General features: G+C 40.7%; 1 protein-coding gene across 1 annotated transcript; it reads right to left on the bottom strand.

Annotated features, from left to right (window-relative positions):
• Positions 1 to 462: 462 nt before the first annotated feature.
• On the bottom strand, positions 463 to 10,475 carry LOC132779460 (la-related protein 6-like). The gene is made up of 3 exons (XM_060783151.2): positions 10,309 to 10,475; positions 6,523 to 6,733; positions 463 to 1,620 (listed from the first exon to the last, which is right to left on the bottom strand). The coding sequence occupies exons 1-3, from the start codon at positions 10,473 to 10,475 to the stop codon at positions 538 to 540; spliced, it is 1,461 nt and encodes a 486-aa protein (XP_060639134.2). The 3' UTR covers positions 463 to 537.
• Positions 10,476 to 14,347: the final 3,872 nt, after the last annotated feature.

A 14,347-nucleotide genomic window follows, 5' to 3' on the forward strand; every position in this document is an offset into this window, starting at 1 on the left:
TAAACAGGAGATTCATTCTGAGCTCTCACAGGCACAGCAATACAAGGCATTCCAAATCTAGTCTGTTGCACACTCAAATATTTTCCACTCCACTCTAATTATTTCTATATTATCACTCATCCTCCATAGTCATTAGTATCACATTGTCATTCCGTAAGTCAAGTTCCAAAAGAAAAATAAGGCAGTGTGGGAAGGGGGCAACACAGACCAACATAACCCTTTTACTGGGTCAAAAAGGCAATTTTAGATCTTGGAAATGGGTATACAAGTTGGAAAAAAATGACATAGGGACAGTCTTGAAAGTGGATTGAAAGAAGAATGGCAAACTGAAGAGGTGAAAAAGAAATCTACTTGGCATTTTGTACAATTTAGCCTCCCACTAGGCAAGCCAGCCCTACATCAAGTAGTAACTTTTCCTAGTGCTACAGTTCTGACAGATCGGACTCCTGGAACCTTTGAATTTAAGCCCATCTGCAAAATGATACAAACACACCACATTCTTATATAAAGCTTACATCCCTCAAAAGGAGAGAAAACTCAGTGCCTCAAGATAAATTTTCCCCTCCCAATGGTATTGTAGAAACCCCTAGTGCCATCTGGCCCTTGCGGAAGGCGAATCACTCCTGGCCGTGCCCCATGAAATTCAGACATCCTTTTGGAAGCAGCCCCTGTGCCCAAGGACTCAGGTTTCTGTGGAAGAAGTTGACTGCTGGCTGGTCCACGACGTTTGGACATCCACGGGTTTCCAGTATCTACTCCTGTGTCACAGCACAAGTCGGGTGGCTTTCGTGATTCCAAAGTGGCATTGCCCAGCTTGGGTGCAGAGATAGGCGGTGGGCAGAAAGGCCAAGGCAGGGATTTGTGTAATGAGAGATGACCTGCGTATGGCATGCTGAAGAAGTTTTGTTTGAAGACCTGGTTAGCAGAATTGCAGAAGTTGGTGGTGGGCCAGACAGGAGCAGAGAGGAAATTCCGAGGCAGAATAGGAGTAGACACTGGGGTGCTATCTGACTCTGTGGATGAGCTGTAAAAGAAGGAATCATCAAGAGCATGCTGGAGGCCTTCTGGCAGCATATGGCTCCACTTCCTAGAAGGCTTCTCCATCTCCTCAGCCTCCTCACTATCATCTTGACTGGTTGTGCTCTTCTTCTTGGAGCCCCTTCCAGAGAGACTGACGACTTTTATAGCTTCCCCAGGAGAGGAGGCTTGGTTGTGGCCAAGCTCTTCAAGAGCTTTTCGGGCACTCTCTAAACTCTCATATTCTACCAATGCACAACATTTGGTCAACAGCTCTGGGTACCGTGATGAATACTTCTTCACATCGGAAGGAAGCTTTTTGCCAGGACGGAGGATACGAATGGAGGTAATATCCCCAAAAGGTCCAAAGAGCTTGGTGATTTTTTCAAGAAAAGTTGTCTGGAAGAGAAGTGAGGCAGGGATTGTTTGCTCATATGGAAGGACATTCCAGGCCAGGAGCATCTTGCTTGGAGGGATGTTCACCAGATAACCTGGGATGGGGTTTCTTCTCCTCACCTTTGTCCCTTCCTCATTGACTTCCAGCAGTTCTGAGAACTGCAAAGCATAGAGGGTCACTCGCCAGTCTCTGGTTAAATATTTCACCTGATTATTTGAGAGAGAAATGAGACATTGTTACTTGATGAGAAATCTTCTCATTAAGACACAACATGTGGCAAGAGTTCCACATGTTGCAACCCTATCAAGCCATGGCCACTAGTTTTTCAAAGAGAGGGAAAGTCAGATACACATAAGATCTGCTGAAAGGATAAGTATGAAGTATAGGTTGAGTATCCTTATCCAATATGCTTGTCGTTATTATTGCTTGTATTGTTGTGTTGGGCTCGACCTCATGTAAGCTGCACCGAGTCCCTTGGGGAGATGGTAGCGGGGTACAAATAAAGTGTTGTTGTTGTTGTTATTATTATTATTATTATCATTTTATATGTATATACATATTAAATATCTTGGAGATGAGACTCAATTCTAAGCACAAAATTCATTCATATTGCATATACACCTTATACACATAACCTAAAGGTAATTTTATGCATAATATTTTAAATAATGTTGTGCATTAAACAAAGTTTTGTATACTGTACCATCAGAAAGGCAAAGGAGTTATGATCTCTGACTCTGAGTATGTGGACAATTTCAGATTTTGGAATAATGGATAAGGAATGTTCAACCTGTATTTGGCCTTCTAAGCAAACCTGTGTGGTGCAATCTAAGAAGTATAATTTTAGCATTATTCGCAACAACCTTTATATTTGTGATATGAAGATACAGCACAATTGAGTGAACTAGAATTCTAGTCATGTCAGAATGCAAACACAATATAGATTATTTTTAATGTTTGAAGGGTTGTGCTATGATCAAGTAAAATAGCATCTTGTAACATCAAAAAATCCCAGCATAGTTTCCTCAGCAACTCCATCAAGCCAATAAGAAAAATCAGTAGAATGACACATTTAGAAAGATGTTAGGAAGTGGTTTGCCTATTGACAACACTCTATTAGCCTAATGTTGTGTGGTGCTTAAACAATCATATTCAGTTAGAAGCACACAGCACAGGAAGGAATAGGAATGATTCAAAGCTGGGGAGGGTATGTAGTGTATTTTGTACACATACTCCCAGGCAAACACACAAACCCTGTATCATTATCCCAATGCATTATTGTCAGCAATTTTTCAGGACAACTGCAAAATGGAGCCAACAATTGAGGGATGAGAAATATTACCTATTCATGTTTATTGTTGTGTGCCTTCGAGTCATTTCTTACTTATGTCAACCCTAAGGCAACCCTCTCATGAGGTTTTCTTGGCAATATATGTTCAAAGGGGAGTTGCCTTTCTTTTTGCCCTAGGCTGAGTGAATATGACTTGCCCAAGGCCTAATGTTGTGTGGTGCTTAAACAATCATATCCAGTTAGAAGCACACAGCACTGGAAGGAATAGGAATGATTCAAAGCAGGGAGTGTATGTAGTGTATTGTACACATACTCCCAGGCAAACACACAAACCCTGTATCACTATCCCAATGTGTTATTGTCAGCAATTTTTCAGGACACCTGCAAAATGGAGCCAACAATTGAGGGATGAGAAATATTACCTATTCATGTTTATTGTTGTGTGCCTTCAAACCATTTCTTACTTATGTCAACCCTAAGGGAACCCTCTTGCGGGTTTTCTTGGCAAAATATGTTTGGAGGGGATTTGCCTTTCTTTTTGCCCAAGGCTAAGTGAATATGACTTGCCTAAGGTCACCAAGTTGGTTTCCATGGCCAAGTGGTCTTCAGAATCAAGGTCAAAGTACTACACCACTCTGGCTCCCACCTTTTTAGCCTAAAGCAGTGGTTCTCAACCTGTGGGTCCCCAAGTGTTTTGGCCTACAACTCTCAGAAATCCCAGCCAGTTTGTTTAGGGTTTAAAGCGATCCAAGTTTATCTTTCCATCTTGAGACCAGAAGACCAGCATATATACATTAGTAACACATATTTGTTATTATCTTGTTCAGCAAGGAGGAGAGAAGTGTGGTCCTCCATATGTTGTTATCAGTTGTAGCCAGCATAGCTAATGGTGAAAAATCTGGTAGTTGCAACACAACATCTGGAGAGGGAGACTTTATTGACCCCTGCTGTGCTTATCATAGTTCCACCCTCCTAAAACTTCTATAGCTTTAACATTATTTCTAAGGAAGAGTTATTTTGAGTTAATTTGGAAATCTTGTTATTTTAAGTTTTGCAGCAATAGTTATGTCATGTAAATGTGTCTGGATGACTCCTGGTTTCTCCAAATCTATTGAATCTATTAAGTCCACAATTGTTTAATGGCTACATTACCAGGGGTCTTCTCACAACAAGTAAGGAAAAATTACAAAATGTTTACACCTTGCAGGAAAGTTAATTTAAAAAGAAGGGAGTGAAGCAAGTTCTTCCTCTGAGTCATGAGTATGTTCTGCAGGGGATAGGAAACCCACCTGCCAAACAAGCCTCCCAATCCAGTAGCCTGAAAGAAATGTAGCAGGAAAATCTCCTTTGCTTCAATATAGAAAATCATTCCTGAATCAGAATTCTGAGTTTAAAGGGAGCCCAGGACTTCTCCCCAAGGGAGCTGCTGGTATTCAATTCTGTACCTAACAAAGCCCTTTCTGAGCCAGGATTACATTGTCCAAATGTGTGAAGTCTAGAAATAATATAAAATTGCATTTTTTAAAAAAGAAACCTATATCTGTGCTCATCAGTGAGATTCAGTGAGCCCTGCTGTGCATAATACTGGCCAGCAAACCTGTTTGCAGCTACTTCTTTCTGCAGGTACTTAACTATTGATCTTTTTAAAATAGTAAGATGGATAATTGAAAGGTTATGAAAAACCGTATCAGGAATTCATTACTAATGTATGTGATGTGGCCAAAGATATTCAGTATGGGAAATGCAACACTCTGCCTCATTAAATAGTGGTGTATACACTATGTTAAACAGAAGAAAAAACTAAGAACAGTATTTTTTAGATTTTCAAAGGACAATTCCTAATATAACATGAATAATAATTTTAGATCAAACAAGGCTGCATACTGCAAGCTTGAACTCTGTTACCATCTCTGCAGTTTGCCCACCATCCATTTGTCTTCTGGGAAAAACAGTTTGGATCATGGAGATTTCAGCAAAGTTCCTGGGTAGCTGAGTTTTATTTGAAGCCCCAGCTTGACTACTGTGTCATTGTTCCTATACTTTGTGGGTTTTTATTCCACAAGTTAATAATGTACTGGAGAAACAGAAAACATTGGGTAGTTGGTGGCACTGCTTTGATCTAAAGAATAATTACTATGAGAAGACTCCAAATTCTGGATTAAAGTCTGTCCATTTTGCAAGTCCAATTTAAAATTTGGTTCTGGCATACTGATGCAGTCCAAAAGGTATCCCAGCAATAAAAAGAGATGGAGGCAACCTGTTTAGAGATGCCTTCTATAGATTCAGGTGTAGCACTAGTCTCAGAGTCCCAAAAATACACCGAGATCTGCTTCCAGTACTTGGAATTTTTATTTTCTTGGATGAAAGCAACTGGAATCCCCCTGATAGGCCTGCCTTTGAGGAAGCTGGGAATTATGAAAAAAAGTAGGTTCTCTCAAATCCTGGAAGTTCTGATCCTGAGGATTTATACAGTGGGGGAGGGGGAAAGTATCTAGTCAGATACCAATTGTACAAGTTCTCCCACTTAAAAAGATGAGTTTTGGGGCTGTCGCTGGGCAATACGGACTTTCAACTCCAGAGAAACAGCCATCCAAAAGTTTTCTATAGCGTTGAGATATGGAGTCTGGCTAGGTCACTCCAGGACCTTGAAATGCTTCTTATGAAGCCACTCCTTTGTTGCCCTGGTGGTGTGCTTGTGATCACTGTCATGCTAAAAGACCCAGCCACGTTTCATCTTCAGTGCCCTTGCTGATGGAAGGAGGTTTGCACTCAAAATCTCACGATACGTGGCCTCATTCATTCTTTCATGTATACGGATCGGTCGCCCTGGTCCCTTTGCAGAGAAACAGCCCCAAAGCATGATGTTGCCACCCCCGTGCTTCACTGTAGGTATGGTGTTCTTCGGATGCAACTCAACATTCTTTCTCCTCCAAACCCGACGAGTTGGGTTTCTGCCAAACAGTTCTATTTTGGTTTCATCTGGCCATATGACATTCTCCCAATACTCTTTTGGATCATCCAAATGCTCAATAGCAAACTTCACTCGGCTCCGGACATGTACTGGCTTAAGCAGGGGGACATGTCTGGCACTGCAGGATCTGAGTCCCTGGCAGTGTAGTGTGTTACTGATGGTAGCCTTTGTTACGTTGGTCCCAGCTCTCTGCAGGTCATTCACTAGGTTCCCCAGTGTGGTTCTGGGATTTTTGCTCATGGTCCTTGTGATTATTTTGACCCCACAGGGTGAGATCTTGCATGGAGCCCCAGATCAAAGGAGATTATCAATGGTCTTGTATCTCTTCCATTTTCTAATTATTGCTTCCACCATTGATTTCTTCACACCAAGCTCCTTGCATATTGCAGATTCAGTCTTCCCAGTCTGGTGCAGGGTGACAATTTTGTTTCTGGTGTCCTTCGACAGCTCTTTGGCCTTCACCAGAGTGGAGTTTAGAGTGTGACTGCTTGAGATTGTGGTCAGGTGTCTTTTATACTGATTATAAGTTCAAATAGGTGCCATTGCTACAGGTAATGAGTGGAGGACAGAGGAGCCTTTTCAAGAAGAAGTCACAGGTCTGTGAAACCTAGAAATCTAGCTTGTTTTCAGGTGACCAAATTATTATTTTCCACAATAATTTGCAAATCAATTAGTTAAAAATCAGAATGTCAATTACAGGCCTCTCTCATCTTTTTAAGTGGGAGAACTTGTACAATTGCTATCTAACTAAATACCCCCCCCCCCCCCCAGCATATATACGCTGCATTGAATAGATCAAAGACAAAGAGGAAACAAGAATAAGAAAAAAAAACCTTTACTGCCCACCTTTTTGAAGGATGTCAGAAGTTTAATGCTCACAAAGCCCATTTTGTTCTTTTGCACATGCTTCAGGAGGAAGGCATCCTTGGACAAGTTCTCATCAGAGAGGTAGAACTCCACCTGTGAGACTATCCTTCTGACCAGCTGTGAATCTGGCATAGAGGAGTCACTGCTCACAAAGAGACCAGGACTGAGGTCATTCAAGTCAAAGGGGCTCCTGTCAGAGAGGAATGAGAAAGGAGAGCTCACATAGGCCCAGGTACTTCAAGCAGTCAACAGCATGATGAGCAAGTTCATGTTGCTTGGGTTTGCCTTTGAACTAAGAAAATAAATCTCAACACAGACAAACATAATGTGCTACATCAGGAAATACAACATGCACAAATACAGAAGGTGAAACCTGATATGACAGCAGTACATCTCAAAATGATATAAAGGTCTTAGAAGTTAAACCTAAGTCAACAGTGTGACGTGACAGCCACAGAAAGCAAATGCAGTTCTAGGCTGAATCAAGAGTAGTACAGTATCCAGATTGAGGGAAATAACATTTTGCTTTGATCAGACATCACTTAGAATACTATGTACAATTCTGGGCACCAAAATTCAAAGAGGGCATTGACAAGCTGGAAGGTGTCCAGAGAAGGGTGAGCAAAATTGTAAAGGTTCTGGAAACCAATCTCTGTAGAGAGTTGGGCATGTTTAGCTTAGAGAAGAAATGATGGAGAAATGATACAATCATACTTACATATTTGAAGGAATGATGTAGAAAATGAAACAAGTTTGTTTCCTGATGCTTTAGGGCAGTGGTTCTCGATCTGTGGGTCCCCAGGTGTTTTGGCCTACAACTCACAGAAATCTCAACCAGTTTACTAGCTATTAATTCCCAGTAGACTTCCATGCCTATGTCTAGAGGACCAAGTCCAGCGTGACCAAAGGTCATCATGGATAGTGGTTCTAAATCATGAGTTGGCTGAATGATGTAAGACAGGGGTCCTCAAACTAAGGACCAGGGGCCGAATACGGCCATCCAAGGTCATTTACCGGCCCTCTCTCGGGGTCAACCTAAGTCTGAAATGACTTGAAAGCACACAACATCAACAACAATCCTATCTCTTCAGCCAAAAGCAGGCCCACACTTCCCATTGAAATACGAATAAGTTTATATTTGTTAAAATTGTTCTTCATTTGAATTATTGTATTATTTTAAGTGTTTTTTGCACTACAAATAAGATATGTGCACTGTGCATAGGAATTCATTCATGTTTTTTTCAAATTATAATCCGGGCCTCCAACAGTTTGAGGGTCTGTGACCTGGCCCTCTGTTTAAAAAGTTTGAGGACCCCTGATCTAAGACTGAAGGCAAAACAAGTGCTGATGCAACGCACTCGAGATATCTATACTCAACTGGACCTAGCAAGCATAGGTAGGTCTTCTGCCACAAGGTTTTTAGCTTCTCGCAAAAGAAATATTCATTTAGAACTCTGACTGTCCTACTGCCGTTACCCTTAAAAAGAATATATACTAGGGCTAGGTTTGAACAACTCGGTATTATGATGCAAACTGGGTGTTACTGTAACATCCCAAAAAGTGAGAGATTCAGCGTATGGGGAGAACAAACAGTGGAAGATATCCAACATTTCTTAATTGACTGTCCATCATATACTGAACTACAATACATATATTTACATCCAATATTAACCAACTGCAGGTCCCCCAACAGAAATGATCTTCTGACATTCCTCTTGCAAGGACAGGAAAGATCCACCATAATCAGGGTAAGCCTTTTTGTTCTGAAAGCTATCAAGAGCACATTTCCTGAAAAAAACAGGAAAATAAGATTCCAACTGTAAATAAAAAGTCAGCTGCTGCCCTCTCCTTTTTGCCTTGTATTTTATTCGTGTTGTATTTTGGAATGGCCATATGACTAGTCAAATAAATAAACAAACTATTATTATTATTATTATTATTATTATTATTATTATTAATTACCAACTGTTAGGATTTCTGGAAGGGCAAAACATTTGAGGACCCACAAATTGAGAACCACTGCTCTGGGAACTAGGACATAAAACATTAAATTCACATCAGGAGGAAAAGTTATTCCTCCTAAACACTGGAAGGAACATCTAGTAATAGCTCTTTGACAATTAAACAGATTGCATTGTCAAATGCTTTCACGGTCAGAGTGATTGAGGTGTTGTGTCATTTCCAAGCTGTATGGCTGTGTTCCAGCAGCACATTTTCCAGACATTTTGCTTGCATCTGTGGCTGACATCTCAGAGGATCTAAATCAGACATGGGCAAACTTCGGCCCTCCAGGTGTTTTGGACTTCAACTCCCACAATTCCTAACAGCCAGTAAGCTGGCTGGGATTTCTGAGAGTTGAAGTCCAAAACACCTGGAGGGCCTAAGTTTGCTCATGCTTAATCTACACAGACTACTACACAGTAGAATTGTGCGTGGAATTCGTTCCTACCATTTCTACCTTTTCTTCAGGAGCACGAAATGGGAAGCCATCACCCCACACAAAAATCTGCTCAACACAAAAACCTGCTTTTGTCTGCAGCCGAACTTGCCACCTTGCCTTGGAAAGAGAGTGCGTATGGCACGTGGAGTGAAGGCAGGCCTGGAAAGTGTGTGCGCACCTGCCAGTAACTACAGCAGAGGGCCTCTTACTCTAGAGTAGAAACAGTAGGTGCCATGGTGGGAAGGGTAGCCAGTGGGTGGGACGCCTCCCCATGGTCCAATTTTTGGGGATCCAAAGTGAAAACAAGTATCTACCCACTCAATTTCGGGGGGCTCCCAAAAAATGGATTGGGGCCCCTAACAAAAGCTGGGACACAAAACGGTGCAAGGTTTACCCCAAAAGCACAACCCTACTTCACAGAATGGTTAGCTCTCCTTCTTCAATGTAGTTTACCCTCCAACCAGGCATGTAGCTTGGGGGGGGGGGGGGGTGTTGAGTAGCTTCAGCCCCCTCCCCCTCCAAATTCTCAGGGTGGTCCGCGAGAAGGTCTTACTGGTGCATTATTTAAACTGTTATGTTTATTCATATCATGATCTGATCATCATGCTCAATATATCCCATATGCATGGGGGTATTGGGATAACAATATAAAGGTTTGCTAGGGTAGATCCTCACCACCACCCCCGAATCAAAATCCTGGCTACAGGCCTGCCTCCAATTGTCCCAATTTGTCAGGACAGTTGTAATTAATCCTCTATCATGCAACTTGGGGCCCTTCCAGACAGGCCCTATATCCCAGGATCTGATCCCAGGTTTTCTGCTTTAAACTGGATTACATGAGTCCATACTGCCATAATCTGGTATAAACAGAAAACTTGGGATCAGATCCTGGGATACAGGGCCTGTTTGGAAGTGCCCTTAACTGCTTTTAGTGTCCCAGTTTCTCTTCCCTCCTCCTACTTCCCCCTTTTGTCTTCAGCTTACTTCAGTTGCTGCAAACTGAGCTCAAAGTGTGAAAGGAGTTTGCACTCAATTAACTCCAAACTGCAATGCTTCCTCCCTTTACCAGAGTTTAGAAAACTTACCTTTTGGTGCAATTACAACTTCCTCAACCAGCATAGGCACTAGCCAAATTAACTGGAAGATTCCGGGAATGGCTGTTCTGAACATAATTTCCCACAGCTCCCAAAATCTCTCACTCATTACCCATTTCTGGCTTGGGGGTTCTGCAAATTATAGCCCAAACAAGTAACTTTGCCAAGGACTACTACTTCTTAAAGAAGTTGTTGCATGCCAAGACAATTCCATCCCAAGAGGCTGCTTACCCATCCAAGGTCTCCACCAGCTCTTCTTGGCTCAGCAGAGGGAAGGACCTATTTGGACGGGGGAAGAAATGGAGAGCAGAAAAGGGTCCTCCCTGGACTGGAACTGGCATGCTGCATTTCAGCTGAGAACCAAATTTCAAGTCCATTGTTGGGTTGCACAAAGACATGGTGCTTCATCTGTAGAGAAGGGTAACTGGAAAGAGAAATGCCATTTGACTTACTAAAAGCCACGTCCAAGAAGGTAAGGACTCCTGGAGAAACAGCCTAACCCAGACAAGGCAAACTTTGGTCCTCCAGGTGTTTGGGACTTCAATTTCCACAATTCCTAACAGCCAGAAGGAATTGTGGGAGTTGAAGTCCCAAACACCTGGAGGGCCAAAGTTTACCCATGCCTGGCCTAACTATTATCATACGTATTCAACTATCATAGTTAACATTTCCAAATAAAATGTTGCAAAACTATAATTCCCAAGGAATGGGGTGATGATGCAGTAGGTAATTCATAGGCCCCTTCTACACTACTATATAGGCCATGTTATCAAAGCAGATAATCCAGATTATCTGCTTTGGACCAGATTATGAGTCAACACTGCCATTTAATCCAGTTTAAAGCAGATAATCTGGATTTTGGGTTGTTGTAGGTTTTTTCGTTCTATGTGGCCATGTTCTAGAGGCATTCTCTCCTGATGTTTCGCCTGCATCTATGGAAAGCACTCAGTTAACTCCAAATTGCCTCTGAGGAAAGCATCCTCAGAGGTAGTGAGGCAAGCATCCTCAAAGGTAATGCATCTATGGCAAACATCCTCACTACCTGTGAGGATGCTTGCCATAGATGCAGGCGAAACATCAGAAGAGAATGCCTCTATATCATGGCCATATAGCCCAAGAAAACCTACAACAACCCAGTGATTCTGGCCATGAAAGCCTTCAACAATACAATCTGGATTTTATAGGGCAGTGTAGAAGTAGCCATAGTTACAAACCTTTCCTTACTTTTTTGCATTTCCTATTTGTATTAGTATTCCTATCCTTTAATGCTGTGGTTTTCTCAGCTGCACCACTTTTGTCTTTTTCTTCTTTCCACACAATGCTTAATGGAACTTTTTATATTTGCACAGTTCCAAAACAAAGGCATTGAGACCTGCTTTAAAACACGAATCCCTGAGGCCCCTTCTACACTGCCATACAAAATCCGATTTTACTGTATTGTGGCAGTGTAGACTCATAATCCAGTTCAAATCAGATAATCTGGATTATCTGCTTTAATAACCTGGATTATATGGCAGTTTGGAAGGGGACTGAAAATCCAAAATTCATATCTCATTCTCATATTGATGGAGTGAATTTACTAGCATGAAAAACACTTCAAGTATTCCTTTAAAAACTCCATGTTTCTGCTTCCCCCACCTGTGCTGACTTCCCAACCCAAGTTCAAGGTCGGCACAATACTAACTGGGTTTAACAATGAAGATTCTCCTCAAAATCCTTTCTGTGGTTCATTTTTATCTTCCTTGCAGACTCCACAAACTGGGAAGTGAAGGGTTACAATAATAATGAGGGAAAATGAACATGACACATAATAGCCTGGATACAGACAGACCAGCTTAAATACCTAGGTGTATTAACGCTACCCGAACGTATCTCCACCTTTGTAGCTCAAACAGTTCATCAGAAGGTCCATCAGCTTACCTAGACTGGATATTTTCTCCATTAATTAGTCACTCTTGAAGATTTTATTCCCTCGTTCTTTTACTGCATCTGACATCCAAACTAAGTTTGGTGACTTGAGAAAAAAATAGTAAATACAAAGAATAAAGTAAGAGAAAGAAGGATTCTGACCTGCCAGAAAAGAGCTTCTTAAGAAAAGAAGGTACTTTAGGAGAGATACATCAGCTGGTGGTGTTTGAAAATTAAAGTAGCAAGAAGGGAAAGAAAGGAGGGAACAGACCAACAGAGGTTCAGGTGAAATCCATTTCCATTGTGAGACTCAAGGGTTAAGGACTGGACTGGAGTGGGAGGAAGTCTTAACAGAACCAGACTATAGGAATGCTGTCATTCTTGGAGTAGACTCGTTGTAATCACTGGAATTGCAACTTATTACAACTAAATCTAGTGTGTAAAATTAATTTCAGCACATTGACTTCTAAGTTTGACCAGATCTAGAGAAAATTCAGCCCTTTGAACAGTCAAATTTCAGGAGTGTTTTCTCAAAAGGGATAACAACCTAAGAAGAGCCATATTTTGCATCAAACCAAAGGTTTATCTAGTCCACTATTCTGTTCAAACAATAGCCAACCAAAAATACTTTATGCTCAAAAGTTGAATAATAGAGTCATCAGTAAGAGAGAATTGGATGGTTAAGATGGTTGAATTGGATGAAATGTATATATTAGCCCAGGCATGGGCAAACTAAGGCCTGGGGGCCAGATGTACATAAAATAATACTCGCATTTTATCTAAAAAATGAGAGTATTATATATGTGTGTGTGTGTATAGAGAGAGAGAAAGGGGGGTACGAACCTAAGAAGAGTCGTATTTTGTGAGATTTGAAGACTGCAGATAATAATTTTGTAAAAATAGGGAAGAAATTAAGATTTGTTTAATTCTACTTAATAGCAAGAAGATGACCAAATGTTTTTTAAAGAAATGTTGTATAGACTTGATAGGTGGGGAGTGACTTTTAATATTTTTTATTGACATTTATTTTGGCATTTAAATTGTATCTCAAATCTATTTTTCTTTTCCTGCATGCTGTTAATGTGGAGGTGGTAGAGAAGATAGTTTATTTATTTATTTATTTATTTATTTATTATTTACGACATTTATATGCTGCCCTTCTCACCCCAAAGGGGACTCAGAGCAGCTTACAAGGTATATATACATACAATATATTATTAACATAGTATAATATCAATTATAATTATTGCTATATTGCACTATATCAATTATACTGTAATATTATTAGTAATATTACATGTAATATAAATATATAATTATAATATCATATTATTAGTAGTAGTATTATATTGCATTACATTACAATATTATAGTTCTTTCCTTTTTCTTTATTTTTAGTACAGTGGTGATAGATACATATGATATAGGTGCCATAGTTCAATTATGAATATGGTACATTATGATACATCGATATAGTAATAATAACAATAACAGTAACAATACACTTTATTTATATTCTGCTTTATCTTCCTGGAGGGACTTGGAGCAGATTACAGTTTGTATATATAAGACAAACATTCAGTGCCTTTTTACACAGTGAACAAATGGCATACAATACACAGACAAGAGGTAAAGGCCTTCCCCTTTCCAGGGTCTGAAGGTGATGCTCAACTCCGGCCATAGGGAGGTGCTCTTGTTACATTTTTCCCTGATTGTTGTCCATAGACTTCCTCCAATGTTGTCTGCATAGGGCACCCTTTAATCTCCCCACTGAGGCAGTACCTATTGATCTACTCGCATTACATGCTTTCAAACTGCTAGGTAGGCAGGAGCTAGGGCTGTCAGCCAGGAGCTCACCCTGACTCACAGCTTCGAACTGCTAACGCTCCAATCAGCAGATTTTCTGCAGTAGCAGTTTTAACCACTGCGCTATCACAGCCCCAACACTGTATCCACAATACCCACAATGAAATATGATTAATAATATTAAGAAAAATACTTAAAATGACAACAGCCAACCAGATGTCTTTGGGAAATCCACATGACTGCAACCGTGGTACATTTTTGTCACTTGTACTCCCCAACCAGCAATATACAACATCACACTACTGGTAATATTGGAAGGAACATACAATATATTTATCCTGAACAGATAGCATTCTTTTTCAGTGGATGACCATTGGTTAGAGACAGATTTATGGAGAGTAGGCAGTAACTGGAAGGAAGGATCATTGATTGTCCCAAGCTACTTTGGGTCCCATACTGGAAAAAAGCATGGCATAAATCAAATCAAGTAGCCAGAGAGAGATTTGACACATCAGCTATTTTGTCTCAAACTCTTGTGAGTTTCCAAGAGCAATAA

The sequence above is a fragment of the Anolis sagrei genome, chromosome 6, assembly GCF_037176765.1.
Source record: "Anolis sagrei isolate rAnoSag1 chromosome 6, rAnoSag1.mat, whole genome shotgun sequence".
NCBI classification, from domain to species: Eukaryota; Metazoa; Chordata; class Lepidosauria; order Squamata; family Dactyloidae; genus Anolis; species Anolis sagrei.